At 37.9% G+C, this 20617-nt stretch overlaps 1 protein-coding gene across 1 annotated transcript; it reads right to left on the minus strand.

Annotated features, from left to right (window-relative positions):
* On the minus strand, positions 1–20166 carry LOC127802412 (F-box protein PP2-B15-like). The gene is made up of 3 exons (XM_052338204.1): positions 19764–20166; positions 19531–19649; positions 1–703 (listed from the first exon to the last, which is right to left on the minus strand). The coding sequence occupies exons 1-3, from the start codon at positions 20034–20036 to the stop codon at positions 202–204; spliced, it is 894 nt and encodes a 297-aa protein (XP_052194164.1). The 5' UTR covers positions 20037–20166; the 3' UTR covers positions 1–201.
* Between the last annotated feature and the right edge of the window lie 451 nt (positions 20167–20617).

A 20617-nucleotide genomic window follows, 5' to 3' on the forward strand; every position in this document is an offset into this window, starting at 1 on the left:
TCCTAGTTGGTGCGTGTATCATACATACATGATTGTGGAGACCAAATAATTGAAGAGAAACAAATAATGAAAGAAAGAATGATTGACTGAATCAAAAAACAAGGAGCAACATTAATTTGCATCTGGGATGTGGACATAATATATAAATTAATGGACTCTCGAATAATTAATTATTCTATTAACTTATTTAATGTTTAGTATTTACTGTTTAGTGTTTGGCCTGAGTTCAATGCCTTCAATTATAAGACCTGCTTTGAGTTGGTAACCTTTGACCTCCTTCAAAGTCATGGTGATTGCCTCATCATCATCACCGTCCATAGTCGTTTGGCCACTGAAGAACTCTCCAAGCTCAATCTCCGTCCACCCATCTTTTCTTTTACAGGGAAGTCGATGCTCATCGCAACCGTTGTTAATCTTCATCTTCTTCTGCATGCTGCGGTTCGTGTAAAATGGGCGTTCTGTCTGCTGTTTGTTACTGTGAGGACACTGTAAGTAGGCTGTGGTCGCAGATACATGATGACGATGATTCCCAACCACTTCAACTGAAGTCTCACAGGGCATTGAGTCAAGGCCATAAGCTCTTTCTGTGATTTCCATGATGAGATAGGCTCCATATTTGGTGTTTGGACTTAGCATTCCACTTCTCATCTTTGCTTTGATTTCTAGCCAACTCGTGGCCCTAAGAACAGCCACCTCGCTAAACCTGCCATCCACATTAGCCTCATATTAATTAATTAATAACATTAACTTAAGCAGTTAATGCTTAGTTGTGCCATGCATGCTTCCGAGACAAAGAATGAGAAAATTCATATTTATCCAGAAAAAGAATTGGGTATCTAATTAAATGTAACTATCTAGCTAGCTAGCCATCCACAATTTTATTTTTCTCAATGTGTTAGTTAATATCTTCTATTTTTTTGTACTTAATAAATATATATATATATATATGCTTCCTTTGTACAATTTATCCAAAATGTCTAATTGAATTGAGCTAATCTAAAGGTCTCTCCCTAAAATAGTCTTAATGATTATAATTGTGAATGAATGTATAGTCCAATTGGCCATTAGGTTTGATTTTAAAATTTAAAGTATTGGGTGGGTAAAAGATTGGAGCTGGTTGCAATTAAAAGAGATTTTAGCACGAGAGAGTTTTGTGAATTAATCATCAAAAGAGTGATTTTGGGGGGGTAAATTCTATAGATTTTCTGGCAAATTAATTATATAGATTTTTCTGTTATTTTGGTTATTTGTATGGAGACTTTTGTATTTTTAAAGATGCTTCTGAGATTCATGTGGTTTATTTTTCTTGCTCAAACAACCCCTCTATTACTAACACCGTTAATTAAATTCTAATTAAATCATAATTAACTTAAATTTAATTTTAACTAAGATCAAAAAAATATATATATGAAAGAAATAAAAGAAAAGCTATCGCCAGCTAGACCCATCGTCAACCGTACGTGTGGGTTCCAACCAACCAATAGGTTACAAGAACTCATTGGCCAGCTAGAATTGAACCACCATCGTGGGTGGGTTCTCAAGTATATACCCACCACTGATGGCTTTCAAAGAACCATCATCCAAATGGCTTCTCTAAATCCATTGGTCAGTTGGAATCAAACCATTGTCGCCAATGGGTTATTGAAGAAAAGGAGATATCTCATTGTTGAGATAACTACTCTTCAATTTTTTTTTTTTTTTTTGTGATTGTATTTTATCTCATTGTTTGGATTAGAAATAATGTAATGATAATTTGATGGAGAAAAAATCTCTTAAATTAATCTTAATTTGATGGTGAGTGATCTAATTAGGAGATTAGAATAAGTTTAGGGGGAATCTCAATTTCGATATGACTCGATTTTGTTGCTTATAAATGACTAATTTAATATAGACTGTATGTTTCACACCTTGATAACCAAAGTCTCGGTATGTGGTATTACTAGTTATCTAAAGTTGAGATTAGTATACTTTGATTGGTGGATTATTTTCTTATGGTGGGATTATAGACATAAACTATTAAGTAAAACCACATTAATTTTTTTTCTTTATTTTCTCGTTTGATTTTTGTTTATATTTATGGTTTACATGATTCAATCATAACAAATGGTTTTAGAACCATAGTTGGGTTTCGATATGCTCTGCAAATAGCAGACAATTCGAATATGGAGCGGGCCCAAACGACAGATCCAAGTCAAAATCTACAACTGGCCACTCGGTTAAGGGCGATTGTAACACCCAGAATTTTTACAAGAGTGATGTCTTTTAAAGAATAATATGATGGGTTCAGGATTCAAGAAGAAACAGGAAGATTTCGGGCACAATATGGAATGTTTCGGAGATTTCGGGCAAAAGCGTAATTTCTCAAAAATAATTGAAGGCCATTTTGGAGTCAAGAATGGTACCTAAAAGTATAAGGAGGATTTCTAGAATCCATAGAAAGAGAAGAATAGCATTTTGAGGGTTAAAACAAGATTTCCAAAAGTTATAAGGGGTAAAAGTGCAATTTATGGAAAATGTGGGCCAAAACGATAAAAACTAAAACTAATAAATCATGAGCAATCATGAAATTATCAAAATATCAACAATTGGCCAATAAGGAATGGCCAAGTGTCCCCTAAGTTGTTGAAATTTGATTGGTTGGAGGCTTTTATAAATTAATTAAGCCTTTGGTTAAGGCTTTTGGGTGAGTTCAGGTCTAATTTTTGAAGGTTTGAGAAGTCTCCAAGAGAGAAGTGAGGAAGGTAAATCTGTTCTTGAGAGATAGGGAGAAATTCTGCAAAAAGAACGAAGTGGATCGGTGAAGAAACGAAGGAGTTTCGAGCTTCGACGGGAAATCAGCGCATCATCGGAATCTGAGCCCGAATCGCTGAAAAAAACGAGGTAAGTCTCATTTAAATTGATAATATTGTAGAGGGAAGAAAGAAGGAGATGTAGGAAAAAACGAAGGTCGAATCGGAGTTAAAACGGAGAAAAGTCGATTAAACCAAGCTGCTGCGCAACCGTCGCTAGAGAAGACATGGCGCGTGTAACACACGCACCGCTGCTGTCCGAGAGTGAGGGTGCGTGGGGATCCTTCTAGGGGCGCATAAGGGCGCGTGTGGGGTAATTTTTGCCTAAAATTTTGACCACCTATTCCTATTTTTATCCCCTACAATCCTATGTAAAAATATTTAACTTTGATTTTATGAAATCTTACGTTTTATGCAGAACAACCCAACCGACACTCGTGAACAGTATCGGGTCAGGTAAAATTGGTGGGTGACTCCTCATCTTTGAACTCTTACATCTCTTACATGTTGTACTTTCATTTGAGTGGTTTGCATATCATTTAATACCGTTGGTTCGCATTTCTATACACATGGACATGCATCACTACATTCATGGCTAGTGGCATTGAAATGGTTGCATCATGTACGTGGTCTAGGACCACACCATCCCAAGTCAAGGAATGGCTATGATTTCATGATTGCATGATGGCCAGCGCGGATGATTACAACACCCTAGCGTCACTACCATTGTTGTTCACGACATTCTGCATAATGCATTTGCACGCATCTCCAATATTGAGTTATCCACTTAAATATCGCTATCTAACTTGGGTTGATGCCCCTGGAACATTCAACGTTCCAGGTACAATAAGTGTTTCAGGTACTCGGGAGCAAGCAAAGGCAAAGAGGAAACGGCTACCTAATATTTACTTCATTCTGTTTACATTCCATTAAATCAAGTTGTTGTAATCAAACTACTAAATGATCATTTATCTATTACCAATTTCCATTCAGATATCTTGTGAAATCAACTATTTATATAGAGATACTAAGGATTTGAAGCATGGTAAGCTTTTAAGCCAATCTTGTGGTATATTTATATTCCTATTCGCATTCCAAAGAAAGGCAATATACATAGAACCGTTTGTATTAAATACCATTTTGTTCTTAAGTTTGGAGTTCATACTTACAACAATACCACGTACGTATTACTTTCTTTATTCAAATCCCTAAAGGAATATCCTTCGTACTTATACTTTTACTCAAATCTGTAAACAGTGTTATTGAAACCCAAGGTACCGAAGATTGATTGGTTCACGCTATAACCCAGTGAACAGCCATATGATTATCCCTTGCACATCGATTTCCTATTGATTAAATTGGAGTAAATAATTGGAACCACCAGGTTATAGAAGAATCAAGGTACAATGCTATGGTGATTCTCTTAAGGGTTTCAAACTACATTCTCGTATTATCCCACCTTTGTTTTAATCTTCTATTCTAAATCTGGGAAAAAAATTAAGACATTTAAATACCATAAGGAAATGGGATAAACGTTAATGAGTTAAATAACGCCTCTTATATTTAAATTTCGAAACTAATGCGTTAGAAACTATCCTGGGATTAGCAGGCGTTACAGGTGGTATCGGAGATCAAGTTAGGAAGATAGTCCATTGGTGAGCAAAAACAAATCAAACCAAACCAAAGGAAGAAGTATCACCAAGCTAGGGAAAGGGCAACTCAGCCATGACCAAGTGCCCACTCGGTCATCTCACGAAAGGGCCACTCGATAAAGGAAGTCCAACATGCAAGTGTTATGCCAAGCTTCAAACAAGTTTCGAAACAAGTAGCAAGAACACTTCGCAAGGCAATGACTAAGAAGCAAGAAGAACCAAGCCAAGGGGAGGTGAATGATGACCGAGTGGCCACCACTCGGTCATGAGTGGCCACTCACCCCCAAGAGCCTCCCTTGTAGTCGACGAACCCTCCTAGGGCGTTCCTCAAACTAAACTTGGCTTGGGACCAACAAGAATATTATAAGATTTTGCAAAATGTGCCAAGAATATGTCATGAATATGTTGGGAATATACTCGAAATATGCCACTCGAAAAGCCCGAGATGGCTGGCACGTGTCCCCCTCCCATCCTCTATAAATAGGAGGCTCACCTTCTTTCTTAGGTATGCTCACTAGGATACTCAAACTCCATTTTTGGGCTCAAGCACTTGAAGACTAACTTAAGCATCGGAGGGTTTGCGTTAGAACAGCCTCCCGTACCCCTAACCATTTATTTGTCGTGGAAGGCCTATCGATTATTCGAGACCTCTCATTTATCTAAGACCTCTTAGTCATTTGAGGGTATTAGTTCATCATAGGTCTCTCGTTCATCAACAAGCCATCCTTTCTCCAAGCCACCTGATCATCCTCGCACAAGAACATCTAGATCACATTTCCCACCTTACAAATTCATTATTGTATTTTGGGCAACAACAATTGGTGCTGTCTGTGGGAAGATGACAAAAAGTTAATCAAGAACCACTATAAATGGTAAACACTAGAAGCAATTGATAAACTCTTTCCCAAGGTGTAAAGGGTCACCCACCTCCACAAGACCCTCAACACCCAATGGGAGAGCACTTGCCCCCAATAGACTCTCAACAACAAGGGAGCACCCAGCCAACTCCCCTGGAGCCCTAACAGTAGATGGGGACTCAGCCACCTCCATCGGGTCTCCAACATCAGTACGAATGTCATAACTAACCTGGCACATCTCAACAAGCTCCCGCCATGGTCTCTTAGGTAGAATACGAAGCACTACAATAGCAACATATTGAGGGCATGCAAACACTATGAGACATGGTAAGGATACTTCAAAACATAGTCCCCAATATGGCACTACTCACGACACTGAGGAGATTCATACCAGAGGATGCCCCACCAAGGAAAGTCTAGCAAAGAGAAGAGGAAATCAGTTCCTATCAGGAAGCCACACCCAATATAGGTCATCTCCTTACCGAGGAAATTAGTCAAAACTCCGACCACGAGCAACTAATGCCACTCCATGGCAAAATTGGGAGCAAAAATGAAATTATACAGGAGATAGGCGAATCCTAAGAAAAGGAAGGCATCACGAAATTGTGGCAAGCACGCCAACATGGAGGAAGCAAAGCCCTACTAGGGGTTTGACACCAAGGGAATAGAGGGACAAATAACCACACCGCAATAAGTATACGAAATGATATTAAGAGGGTGGTTGAAGAAGTACTCAAACAAAAGAGATTGGTTCCAATCACAGAAGAACAACCAAGAAGGGAGTCCTCGTTCACTGAGAACATATTGGGGAAACCACTGCTAAGAAAATTCAAGATGCCGCAAATTACTCCCTATACCGGCAAAGATGATCTTGACTATCACATTCAGAATTACGAGTCCCTCATGACATTTTATGGTTGGGATGATGAAATTACATGCCTAGCATTCTCGCTAACTCTAACAAGACACACCCGAATCTAGTTCAATAGCTTACTCGAATATCCATCTCTTCATTCGGGCAGCTAAGGAAAGAATTCACCAAAGCATTCGTCATTAATGGCTAGAAAAAAGAAAAACGCAATGTAGCTCCTCTGTATTAGACAATGAGGCAAAGAGACCCTTCGCCAGTACATGGACAAGTTCCGTAATGCCACCCTTGAGAGTCATGACTTACCAATTGAAATGGTAATATCCACCATGTTGCAAGGGATGTGGTTAACTTCCCTAATCTTTATCCCTGAACCCGCTAAAGTTCTTGACAGATTTATTTGCTAGGGAAAAAAAATACATACACCATACAGAGGTAATGAAGATTGTGGCAATAGATGAAGATAGAAAGCAGAAAAGAAAAGAGTGAGATGTTGAAGAAGACCTTAACCGACAACAGGAGACAGCCCAAAGACTAGATGTTTTTAGCCCTCAATTTAATCACTATGCCTGACTCACCCAACCATGATCAGCCATACTGGCGGCCATAGAGGGGCGAGGACTTATCAGACTTTCGAAATAATTGATCATCCTATAGTAAAGAACCATGATGAGTATTGCTGATACCATAGAACTCGTGGTCATTCCATTGATTAATGTCGAGAGTTAAAAAATCAAATTAAGATGCTTATTCGGGAAGGACGCTTATAAAGATATATACAAGAAGAAGGGGGGAATGACAAGGAGCTATAAAGAAGGGAAGGGAGGCCTAAAGGACGTGAGAGGCATAATTAGAGACAACAAGAAAGAATGAAGGACTACAAACAAAATCCACCTCTTGATAATGAGCCAACTCATCAAGTTATACACGTCATATCAGGTGGCAAAATCTTACTTGGTGACAACTCATTTTCTCGAAAGACTTATGCCCGTCTAGCTTACCAAGTCAACTCGATAATGGAAACTAGAGAGAATGAAAAATCCATTACGTTCACACTAGTTGACAGGGGCGACGTAATCATCTTGCATGATGATCTGATGGTAATTTTATCCATAATTGCAAAACACCCCATCAAGAGAATTCTAGTGGACAGTAACAATTCAATCAACCTTATTTATTGGAACTACTTTGAACATATGCAAATTGCCCATGACTGACAGAAAAAGGTCTCCTTCCTTTTATACAGTTTCATTGGGGAGATTGTTCCAGTAGCTAGTTTAATTCAGTTACCAATCACACCGGGATCCAATTCTCAAAGCATAACATGACAAGCTAACTTCATGGTGGTTAAAACCACCTTGACTACATACAATGTGATTTTGGTTCGCCCCTTACTCAATGACATGAAGGTTGTAGTCTCCTCCTACTATCTATTAATGAAGTTTCATATGCCTAAAGGTGTGGGACAGGTTCAAAGGGATCAGCGAAAGGCATGCACTTGTTATGTGTCATCCACAAAAGAGAAGAAGAGTGAAGAGACTTTATCCATTACCAAACAAGCTGTGCAAGACTAACCGCTCATAAATCCCAAGTCATATTGTTTCCCTCATATGAACTTTATGCATAATAATTGCTAATAATTGAGCCCAAGGCGAGACTATGGACGTAGGCACATTTGGCTTAACCACGTCACAAAAATGCTTGTACTCTCTCATATAATACATTATCATTATTGCGTCCATTATTATCTATTTGTTTCAATTCTTAGGATGAAAGGAAAGATCAATCAAAAGTTCTTTTCGAACAAAAGGCCCATTGCCCCGCGCATAGCCCCATAACAAGGTTTCCAAGGACCATTGTCCTATTAACAGCTCAACAACGAGGAGAACAACAAGTCTATAGCCCCACACATAGCCCGACAACAAAGAGGAAACAAGGCTCGTTATCTCGTTAATAGCCTGACACCGATGTAAAAACAAAAGGCCCATTGCCCTGCTTATAGCTTGGCAACGAGGTGAAAATCTAAGACCTGTTGTCTCACTAACAGCCCGAAAATGAGATAAACACAAAAGGCCCATTGCCTTATAGCCTATCACAAGGTGAAAATCCAAAGCTCGTTACCCAGTGCATAGCTCGACAAACGGGGTAAAAACCAAAGTCCCATTATCCTATTAATAGCTAGACAATGAGGAGAACAACAAGCTTGTTGCCAACACATAGCCTGACAAAGAGGAAGAAACAAGGCGCGTTGTCCCATTAACAACTTGACAACAAGGTAAAAGCAAAAGGCCCATTACCCTGCTTATAGCCTGACCACAAGGTGAAAAAACCCAAGATCGATTATCCCGCTAACAACCCAACAACTAGGTAAACACAAAAGAAAAGTTGTATTTCTTATACCCCGACAACAAGGTGAAAAACCCAAGGCCCATTATCTCGCCAACAGCCCAACAACAAGGCAAACACAAAAGGCACGTTGTCCTGCACATAGCCTGGTAACGAGGAGAAAACAAAGCCCATTGTCCCGCTATCAACCCAATAACAAGGAAAAAATAAGCTCGTTGTCCAACTTATAGCCTGACAAAGAGGTGAAAAATTCAAGGCCTATTATCCCACTAATAGCAAGACACGAGGTAAACACAAAAGGCCTAATGTCCCATGCATAGCCCGGTAATAAGGAGAAAACAAAGTTCGTTGTCCCACTAATTGAAGGATCATTACGAGGATACATAGCATGCAACGGAAGCGTTTTTAAATAAAAACTTTCCTCGTACTGATTAGAATCTAGGAAACTTACTTTTCCTTCGGATTACTGGACGGAATGAAGCGACAGGCGGAGGATGGGCGGGAGCTTCTTCTCGTGGTGGAGACGACGGATGTCCTGCAATCCTACGGCTCCTTCGCATCAGAACTTGAAGGCTCTCTTTTGATCTTCCGAAGTATGACTCGAACTCGTGGCCTCTCTTTCAGTGAAGAAGAGTAAAAAAAACCTTAGATGAAAAACAACCAAGGAGAGAATATATAGGGAGAACCCTAGGGTTAAAACCCTAGTGGGCCAAGTCCATTTAATTAATTTTCTAATTGGGTTAGCCCAATTAATTAATTAAAAAGCAATGAACTATTATTTTATTCTAGCCCAATTAATTATGGACCATTCTGAATAAAATAATTTTCTCTCAATGTAATTCACCCAACAAGCCAAATGTATTAAATAATACATGAGTTATATCAAGCTACCCCGGGGACCAAAAGACAAATTATTCACGGCTACTAAAATGACCAACATATCCCTGCTACCTAGTAGCTATATTTTGTCATTCTAAGTGTTCCAACTATCACCATATGGTAACACTGACCCCACGAATAATTTTGCATATGCAATGTCTTTGACCTACTAGTGTAATGACGAAAATACCCCTCTGCGTAACACCCATCATTTAGAAAGGAATAATGTACTAACACCTCTCTAAATGATTTCTACCATCCTTAGATCACTAGTCCAATAATCCGTGACTACTCGAATGTACTTGCTTATCACTAGGAGCTACCCAGAAGCACACACTCTTAAGTCACGTTCCCAGGGCCCTGGATTATTTGATTATTCTTGGACAATCACAAGGGGGTGAATCACAGAAACTATCTTGTATTAGTCTGTCTTAGCTAATTAGAAACCATACTCCCAACTCAAAAGGTTATTGATCTTTGATAGACCTCATCTACAGTGAATCTAAGAATATAGCTCTAGGTTCACTAGACCACTAACTAATACTCAAGTGTTAGAGTACTCGTCCACGTAGTAACAATGATAGACTAGCTCCATGATAATTAGTACTTTGTCATTAGCTTCTATCACAGGTCCACTCTACGTATTCCAAATGTGCTTGTACAATTAGAGTAAACGGACTGTTTACTGGCTAAGGCAAGCCATCCTCCATTAAGATCTATTGTACAATGATCTTATCATGATAGAATGCCCAGTTCTATCAAAAGATCAAGAGTAATATTTTCTTGCTTATTAAGTACACATGATTCATGCCTAACTGTGAAGAACGACCCATCACATGAATCACTTACTTAATAGCATGGACACTTTTCCAACAATTAAATGCAAATAATATATGTGCCACAAACTGACTAAAAGAAACATCATTACCATAAATTAAACAAAACGTGTCTTTAGGGCATACATTTCCAACACTAATAGCCTGACAGCAAGGTAAACACAAAAGGCTTGTTGTCCTATGCATAACCTGGCAACAAGGAGAAAACAAAACCAGTTTTTCCACTAACAGCCTAATAATGAGGAAAAAACAAACCCATTATCCTACTTATAGCCCAATAATAAGGAGAAAAAAAAACCCATTGTCCCATAAGTAGTCCGATAATGGAGGAAAAATAAAACTGTTGTACTGCAAGTAACTCGATAATAGGAAGGTATAAGACCGTTATCCCACAAATAGCTCAGCAATAAGAAGGTATAAGACTGTTCTCTCGCAAGTAGCCTAACAGCGATGAGGTATAATATTTGTTGCCAGCGAGCTACTTGTACCACTTCACCTGGTGACCGAATGTCATAATATTTGTTGCCTTGGGAATGACTTACATCGCTTCGCCTAATGACTAAATGGCATAATATTCTTTACCCCACAAGCAACTTACATTGCTTCGCCTCGTGATCAAATGGCATAATATTTGTTGTCCTGTAAGAATCTCGACAATGAAGAAGTGTTACATCCATCATCCCGCAAGTAACCCAACAACAAAGAAATAGAATGTTAACCATCACGACCATCCACGGTTCGAAGAAAGTTCCCAATATACCATTGCTCCTCCCAGTGAAATATAAACACGTATATGAGCCAACACCAAGCACAATCACTAAGTCCGTGTCTAACACTCTTGAGCAGATTTGAAGAACTTTCGCGTGAAGCATTGAGTTTTTAGCAAGCATCACCAGAAATAAGGAAAAGAATAGCCCCTACCCCCCTAGGTAGCTAGGAGCGCATGAAGGAGTCCTTCCTACACCCTCAAGAAATGGAGAACGTTGAGATTTCTCCTACAAAAATAGAAGCTTCATCACCATGTGCACTTTTTGAGACACTTCCCTCATCATCTCTGGGCTTTTAGTAATTATGAAAGTCAAAATATGAAAATGTCGAAGCTACAAATGATCTAAAGACTTGAAATGATACGGAGAGTTGAAATAACCTTGAGACTTGAGAGTCACTTGGAAAAGAGCTCCAAGAGAAAGAAGTGAAATGAAGGCACATGTGAGATTTGCGGGGCGAAATACTCTTCCACCCAGGACTTCTAGTTAAAAGAGTAGAGAGTAATTGATATACCCTGCTGTTGATATTTAGGATTGTTTAACCGAAGCCAACCAAAGAGAATTCCCTCTCGAATTCTTAGAAACTCGTAGAAACAAAAACCGAATTAAAGAATCAAAGTAAAATAGAAATGAAACAGAAATAAGGAAAGATAAAATAAACCAAAGAGCCAAAATTTATCTTGGTTCGGAATGCCTTTGGCAAACCTACATCCAACAATCAACACCCACTCCAAACAACCTTTATTAGGATGAAAATGATCAGTACACCAAGCTTCTAAACACTCATCTATCTCCTTGAGCACAAGCACACATTCTCCCAAGAAATACACAAGACTCAAATCACTTTTCTCTTCATTAAGAACGGAAACTCCTCACTCGAACATAGACAAAATCAGAAGCTCTCTCCTATATGTTATCGACTGCCTACCTCGCCCTCCTATAAATAGAAAGGGTGAGATTCCCAAGGTAACTACTATGGGAAAATTACAATTAGGCCCCCAAAATTACAAAGTAATTACACTTATATTTAAAAGCCCTAATTAATCTAAAACTTCTAGCCAATAGACTTTAACATTTACTGATCTTCTATCGCATCAAAACTCTAGGCAAACTTAACAATTCTCCACCATTTTCCTTGAGTTCTTCACTCGATAGCCTGGAACCTGCTCTTATCTGGATGAAGACAAACACTGATCATATTAAACGCAAACAACATTAAGAATGGATAAACATTGTTGTAATTTAGACTTAGGGACAACTTTGGTAAACATGTCAACTACATTTTCTTCTCCTACAACTTTTATTAGGGCTATCTCTTCTTTTTCAAGAATTTCCCTAATGAAATGATACCTAACATCTATGTGTTTGGTTCTTTCATGGTGTGAGGGATTTTTAGCCAAATGAATAGCACTTTGTCTATCACATATTAGCCTAACCTTAACATCATTTCCTAGTAGTTCACTAATGATTCCTTTAAGCCAAAGACCTTCTTTTATTGCTTCTGTTACAATAATATACTCTGCTTTGGTTGTGGATAAAGCCACTACCGATTACAGGTTTGTTTTCCAACTTATGGTAGATCCCCATAGCTAAAATACATAACTTGTAGAAGACCTTCTCTTATCGATATCTACAACAAAATCTACATCTGTAAACCCTACGATGTAAGGTTTTGATTCTAATTTTCCTCCACCATAAACCAAAGACATACCTAAAGTCCCTTTAACATACTTAAAAGTCCATTTTACAGCATCCCAATGAGCTTTACCCGGATTGGCCATAAATCTACTAGATACACTTATAGACCAAATCTAGTCTTGAATAGACCATGTTGTACATTAAGCTCCCAACTGCATTAGAGTAAGGAATCTTACTCATTTCCTTAATGTCTTTTCCATCCTTTGGAGACTGCTCATGAGATAATTTAAAGTGTTGGGAAAATGGTACTGATACACCCTTTGCATCCCTCATGTTGTATTTCTTAACCAACTTGCTAAGATTGGATTGTTGAGACAAGATTAGCTGCCTATGTTGTCTGTTCGTTTTAATTTCTATACCTAATATTTTCCTAACTTCTCCTAATTCTTTCATTTCAAAGACTGATTTTAAACTAAGTTTTAAATTCATGATTTCCTTAGTTGTTTGACTTGCAATCAACATATCATCTACATATAAGAGAAGATATATGGATACATTATTGGGCATATGTTTAAAATAGACACAGCTATCATATGAGCTCCTCTTAAACCCTTAGGACAACATAAATGAGTCAAACTTCTTATACCATTGCCTAGGGGATTGTTTTAAACCGTAAAGAGATTTCTTAAGAAGACATGCTAGTTCTTTCTTACCTCTTACTTCAAATCCCTTAGGCTGCTCCGTAAGAATAGTTTCTTCTAAATCTCCATGTAGAAAAGATGTAGTAACATCCATTTGTTCTAAAATTAAGTCTTGATGAGCTAAGATAACAAGCAAGATTCTTATTGAGATGTGTCTCACAACAGGTGAAAATACCTCATTGAAATCTATACCAGCTACTTGAGTAAAACCTCTAGCCACTAACCTAGCTTTATACCTAAGTTTATCTTCTTTTCTAGCTCCTTCCTTAATTTTATATATCCATTTACAGCTAACAACCTGCTTTCCTAAGGGTTTTTCTATAAGGACAAAAGTTTTATGTTGATTAAGAGAGTCCATCTCAGATTTCATGGCTTCCTGCCACTTCTGAGAATCTCTGGACTTTACTGTTGCTTCATATGAAAGGGGTTCTTCCCCTACTTCTGTAGCTGCACTTAACAAGGCATAGGAAACTAAATTAGAATAGCCATACCTTACCGGAGGTCTGGAAACCCTCATTTTCCTATCTCTAGATACATTATTTCTCTCTGGATCAGGAGGATTTTTTGAACAGGAGGATTCTTCATAATCCTCTTGCTGACCAGCAGAGGATCCCTCATAATCATCCTACTGACTTGGAGAAAATTCTTCATACCCTTCATTTTCTTCTTGAAGACTTAACTTCTAATCTTTAGAGTTATTTTGGCCTCTATCCATTGGTTCTTCAGATAGATCTATATCTACTGATTTTTCTTTCTCAGCATCCTTTAATTCTTCATTTCCCTCAAAGTCTTTTATGTTAGATTCTTTATTGAAAGTAACATCTCTGCTTACAAAGGTCCTAGGCATATATGGATCTAAACTACATAGCTTGTAGCCCTTAACTCCTTCAGGATATCCTATAAACAAACACCTAATAGCTCTAGGGTCCATCTTACCTTGTTTGGAATGAGCATAAGCTATACACCCAAACACCCTAATATGATCTATATTAGGCTTGTGACCAGTCCACATTTCATAGGGAGTTTTAAATCCTATGGCTGTGAATTGTGACCTATTAATAACATAAGCTACCGAGACTAAGGCTTCTCCCCAAAATGATTTGGATAGCCTAACATGAATAATCATGCACCTAACTCTCTCTAAGAGAGTTATATTCATTCTCTCGGTCAAACCATTCTGTTTTGGATTTCCTGGAACCGATAGATGCCTTAGGATACGTTCTTGTTTACATAGGTGGTTAAATTCCTTGTTACAAAATTCCAAACCATTGTCAGTCCTAATGATTTTAATTTTGCGTCTTTTCTGATTTTCTATCATGATTTTCCAAGTTTTAAAGGTTTCAAAAGTTTTATCCATTGATTTTAAAACATAAACCCAAACCATTCTAGAATAATCATCAATTATGGATAGGAAATACTTAGCTCCACCATGAGATAAGGTTTGGAAGGACCCCACATGTCAGAATGGATATATTCTAAAGGGGCCTTAGTGGAGTGAATAGCCTTTTTAGGGAATTTAACTTTTACAGATTTTCCAAATATGCATGTTTCACATTTGTCTATAGCTATAACTTTCTCAGTACTTAAAATCCCTTACTTAGCCAATTCTTTAAGTCCTTGCTCACTGATGTGAGCCATCCTATAATGCCACAATCTAGACTGCCCATAGGATTTTCCCTTTTCTAATGCTGCCTCTCCCCCCCTACAGTGGATGCCTACAACATATATATGCCATTTTGAAGGATAGCCTTCATGCATATGGGAGATCCTTTTACAATCTTAAGGACTCCACCAACTCCTCTATAAGAGTATCCGATATTGTCTAATTCTCTAAGGGATATCAGATTTCTTTTCAAATCTGGTACATATCTTACAGCAAGCAATGTCCTAATTATTCCATCATGCATTTTGATTTTAACATCCCCAACCCCTTTGATTTTACATTCCTAGTTATTTCCTAGAAGGACTTTAGCCCTATCTGTGTCCCTAAAGCTTAGGAACCAATCCCTATGAGAAGTCATGTGGAAGGAACAACCAGAGTCTAATACCCAAGCCTGGTTTTCCTCGATTTTTGACACAACTAGAGCATCAGCACTATCACAGATTGAGGATGATATCCTAGTATTCAATTTATTCTGAAATTCCCTCTTTTTCTTAGGGCAATTTCTCTTAATATGACCTTTTTCATGACATAAGAAACACCTTACTGTTTTCTTACCATTTTTAGACTTTGATCTAGACCTTCCTTTGGTCTTTTGATCCTTCTTTTCTGTCCTTGACCTAGGTGTAAGGGCATCTCCTATAGAATTCTTGACTTCTAACTTTTGTTGAACTTCCTTGGAGTTTAAAGCTCCAATAACATCATCTAGAGACAGGCTTTATCTACCGTATTTTAATATATCAACAAAAATCTCATAAGATCTTGGTAAAGAATGCAATAAGATAAGAGCCTTATCCTCATCATCATATTTTATATCAATATTTTCAAGATCTAAACATAACTTTGTGAAGTCATCTATATGTTCTTGCAGTTTCTGCCCCTCTCCCATCTTAAATGAGAAAAACCTAGTTTTTAAGAACAGCCAGGCGGAAAGATTTTTGGTCAAATATAAGGTTTCTAACCTATTCCATAAGGATAGAGCAGTGGTCATTTTTGAGACCTCTCGAAGAACCTTATCACTAAGACTAAGAATTAAAGTATTATATGCCTTTTCATCTATTTCTTCCCTCTGTTTACTATATTCTTGTTTCTGTTCATGGGTACTAGATTTGGGTAACTTTTTCTCTTCCTCTAATGCTCCTTTTAGTCCTAGATTTCCTAGAAGCGCCTTCATTTTAATTCTCCAAAGGCCAAAATCATTTTGGCCAGTGAATTTTTCTATATCATATCTTGTCGCAACCATAATTAGAACTAGAGTCTAATAAAAACAACAAGAAAGATATCAAGAAAAGCATTAAGAAGACTTATCTTGGACGAAGGATGGCTCTGATACCAGATTGTTGATATTTACGACTATTTAACAGAAGCCAACCAAAGAGAATTCCCTATCGAATTCTAAGAAACTCGCAGAAACAGAAACTAAATTAAAGAATCAAAGCAAAATAGAAATGAAACAGAAATAAGGAAAGATAAAACAAACCAAAGAGCCAAGATTTATCTTGGTTCGAAATGCTTTTAGCAAGCCTACATCCAGCAGTCAACACCCACTCCAAACAGCTTTTATTAGAATGAAAATGATCAGTACACCAAGCTTCTAAACACTCATCTATCTCCCCGAGTACAAGCACACATTCTCCCAAGAAATACACAAGACTCAAACCGCTTTTCTCTTCCTTAAGAACGAAAACTCCTCACTCGAACATAGACAAAATCAAAAGCTCTCTCCTATGTGTTATCAACTACCTACCTCGCCCTCCTATAAATAAAAAGTGTGAGATTCCCAAGGTAACTAACTAATATGGGAAAATTATAATTAGGCCCCCAAAATTACAAAGTAATTACACTTATATTTAAATGCCCTAATTGATCTAAAACTTCTAGCCAATAGACTTCAACATTTACTGATCTTCTACTACATCAAAACTCTAGGCAAACTCAACACCTACAAACAGCAAACAATTCGAATATGGAGCAGGCCCAAGCGACAAATTTGGGTCAAAATCTATGAGTGTCCACCCGATCAAGGGAGATTAAGTTATGAAGATAGTTTATTGGTGAGCAAAACCAAATCAGATCAAGCAAAAGGAAGAAGTATCACCAAGCTAGGGGAAGGACAACTCGATCATGGCTCACCAAGAGAAACTTAGCCATAAGATTTCCCACTAAGTCATCTTACCAAAGGGCTACTCAGTCATGACTAAGTGCGAAAGTCCAACATGCAAGTGTTATGCCAAGCTTCAAACAATTTTCAAAACAAGTAGTAAGAATAATCTGCAAGACAATGGCCAAGAAGCAAGAAGAACCAAGCCAAGGGGAGGTGAGTGTGGCCACCACTCAGTTATGAGTGGCCACTCGATCATGATGGCCTTCTTTTTAGTCGACAGACTCTTCCGGGGCATTCATCAAACCAAACCCGGCTTGGGATTTAATACCCCAAAAGCCCAGAGAATGGTAGTATATATTGAAAATAAGTAAGAAATGAAACAATACCAACTAGATACCTTTTGGGTTGAATATAGGCAAAGAACTCCGGGGTTAAGTGTGCTTGAGTTGGGGAAGTTCAAGGATGAGTGACCCCCTAGGAAGTTCGCGTAGGCGCATCAGGGTAAGTTGTTTCGATCCTTCCTATTGCTCGATACGAGATGTTACAGGTGGTATCAGAGTTAATCCTTGGTGAAGGCGGTCCGATGAGGGTGAGGAGTGGCGCCGGGGCTCTAAGGCCTGTACAAGGAGTGATTTTTGGCAGGTTTTTAGGATGGCAACCCCTAAATGGGAGAAGGTCTGGGAGCAGTTGTAAGGTCGCATGACAAGAACATCATGTGCTTAAGGGAGGGAGAATGTAATACCCCAAGAGCCCAAAAAATGGTAGTATATATTGAGGATAAGTAATGAATAAAACAACACCAATTAGATACCTTTTGGGCTGAATGTAGACAAAGAGCTCCAGGGTTAAGCGTGCTTGAGCTGGGGAATTTCAAGGATGGGTGACCCCCTGGGAAGTTCGCGTAAGCCCATCAGAATAAGTTGTTTCAGTCATTCCTATCGCTAAATACGGGATGTTACATGGGACCCACGAGAATATTATAAGATTTTACAAAATATGTCAAGAATATGCTGGGAATATATTTGGAATATGTCACTCGGGAAGTCTGGGATGGCTACCATGTGTTTCTCTTTCCCTCATCTATAAATAAAATGTTCATCTCCTCTCTCATGTATACTCACTCAGACACTTAGACTCTATTTTTGCACTTAAGCACTTGAAAACTAATTTAAGTATCAGAGAAATTGAGTGAAATCAGTCTCATTTGGGACTTTTCAATTATTCAGGGTCTCTCGGTCATTAGAGAACACTCGTTCGTCAAAAGAGACCTCTTCATTAGCAAGCCATCCTTTCTTCAGGCACCTAATCATTTGGTACCTTGATCATTTGTCTCAAGACCTGCTGATTATCTTTGCACAAGAACATCAAGATCATATTTCTCACCTTATGAATTCATTATTATATTTTAGGTAACATCAGGTTTGTTCGTGAGATTACTTTCTTTAAAAATCCTTGTATGAGAGAAAATTTGTTAAGAGAGAGAGATATTTTATTGTGTGTTGACGAACACGGAAGTTACATGTTATTTCATTGTTAGGTGGAAAACTACTGGCAAAAGTTGAGATTTGAGAAGCCATCGGGCGCTGCAGATCGTTGAGGAAATTGCCATCATATATACATCTTTGCTTGTCATTGTCGTTCACAGCTTGACGAAGAGCTGGAAGAAGACCAGTGGTTGCCTTTGGTATTTCTGTTAACTAATTAAGAAAGGTTGACTTTGAGATTAGGTTCGTAATTTTGACAAGGTTGTTTATGTATAGTTTGGGTGTCTGTGCAAATGACCTAAACTACAAGGATCTGGTGCAATTTACCCGTTTTTACAATTATCAAAACATAATATTTTCATTTTTTTATGGCAACAAAAAAAAAGATAGAGTTAATTACTAATAAATTATTAAATTAATATTTTGACTAATTTTATACTTATCAATTGTAATATTTTTATAATAAAAATATTTTATAACAAAGGATATAAAATAACTTATCAATTATAGATTCGTAAACCATTTTCCTATTTACACTAAAATTAACAAAATTATTATTTCTCTTGTTAAAATATCTTTACATGCCTAGCTATATACATAATATGTATACATATATACAAACACATACACACACGTATATATACATACACATGCACACAGATAAACATTCATGATTCATTTATTATGCATACACACACAACCAATTTTTGGAAAATAATTTACAATAATGCAAACAAACACCAAAATGGCGACGCTAATTATATCAGCTAATTAGGGCATCCTGTTGGGTTGCCGAAACAGCGTCTTCGGATCGTTTTCGTACTTCAGAATGACCTATTATTTAGGTACGTAGGTGTTGAACACTTGTTTTTTTTTTTTTGTTTAATAATTTTATTATATGTAAAAATAGCTAGCATTACTTAAAACAGATGGAAGGGAGAAAACTGACCTTGACTTAGGCGTGGATGACCAGACCCAGTACATTGGTTCATTACTCCATGTAATGGATAGCTCTCTTGCCGACAGTATGTACGATTTCTTTCCCGATTCTTTCTCTAGTACGAAACTCTGCAATATTTATTCATTCATTCATTCATTCATTAAATTAAGAAAAACACGAGATCGATATCGCATGCATGCAGATATGAAAGAATGGGTATGTATATATATGCACCCATGCACCTTGGTACCGCCATGAAGGAGAAGGGGGCTGCAGAGGCGAGCATAGAGCTGTTTTTTTGAAGAGAAGTTGATCGTGGGAGTAGTGAGTGATGATGCGGATACGATCTGCGGGTAATCAGAGGGCAAGAATTTGTCCCAGACGGCGTCCGAATCGGCAACGGAGCGCAGCGACGAAGAAACGAGGGACGAGGTGCATGCATCGAGAGGAGTGGTCCAAGAGAGAATTGCAGAGACACAGTCGTCGGGCAACATGCACAAATACTCCTCCTCCATTAATATCCAAATCCAGAAAGCCAAGGAGCTAGAGGCAACCACGTACCGTACGTATATATGGGGAGGGAGAGGGAGATATAGGTCCAATAATTCTAAATGTGAAATGAAATTGCGGCAAAGAGAGATTCAGATTTCATGGCGTCACAATCACGTCCACACGCAGATACATATATACATATGAATATGTTGGGGGGGGGGGGGGGGCTAATTAAGAAGAGTGCTTCTTTTCTTTTCTTTTCTTTTCTTATTTATTTATTTATTAGTTAATAGTAGTAGTAGTAGTAGTAGTAGTATTGTCAAACTTATCAGTTTGGCCAAAAGCGACGGCTTCCAGCTGACCCATTCTCCTTCTCGAATATATTCTAAATTAATCAACGTAACCCCCCATGCAACCACCCCCTCTTTTAATTATATCTATCTATATATATATATATATATATCCAACTCTCCATCATTTTTATTTATTTACAAACCAATTAATAGATAATGATATACCAATCAAAATTATACACACCCACACACATATTTAAAAAAATAAATAAAAACTCATTAAAGCAATTCATAATTATTTTTAAAAGTCG

This window comes from Diospyros lotus, chromosome 5, assembly GCF_014633365.1.
Source record: "Diospyros lotus cultivar Yz01 chromosome 5, ASM1463336v1, whole genome shotgun sequence".
NCBI classification, from domain to species: domain Eukaryota; kingdom Viridiplantae; phylum Streptophyta; class Magnoliopsida; order Ericales; family Ebenaceae; genus Diospyros; species Diospyros lotus.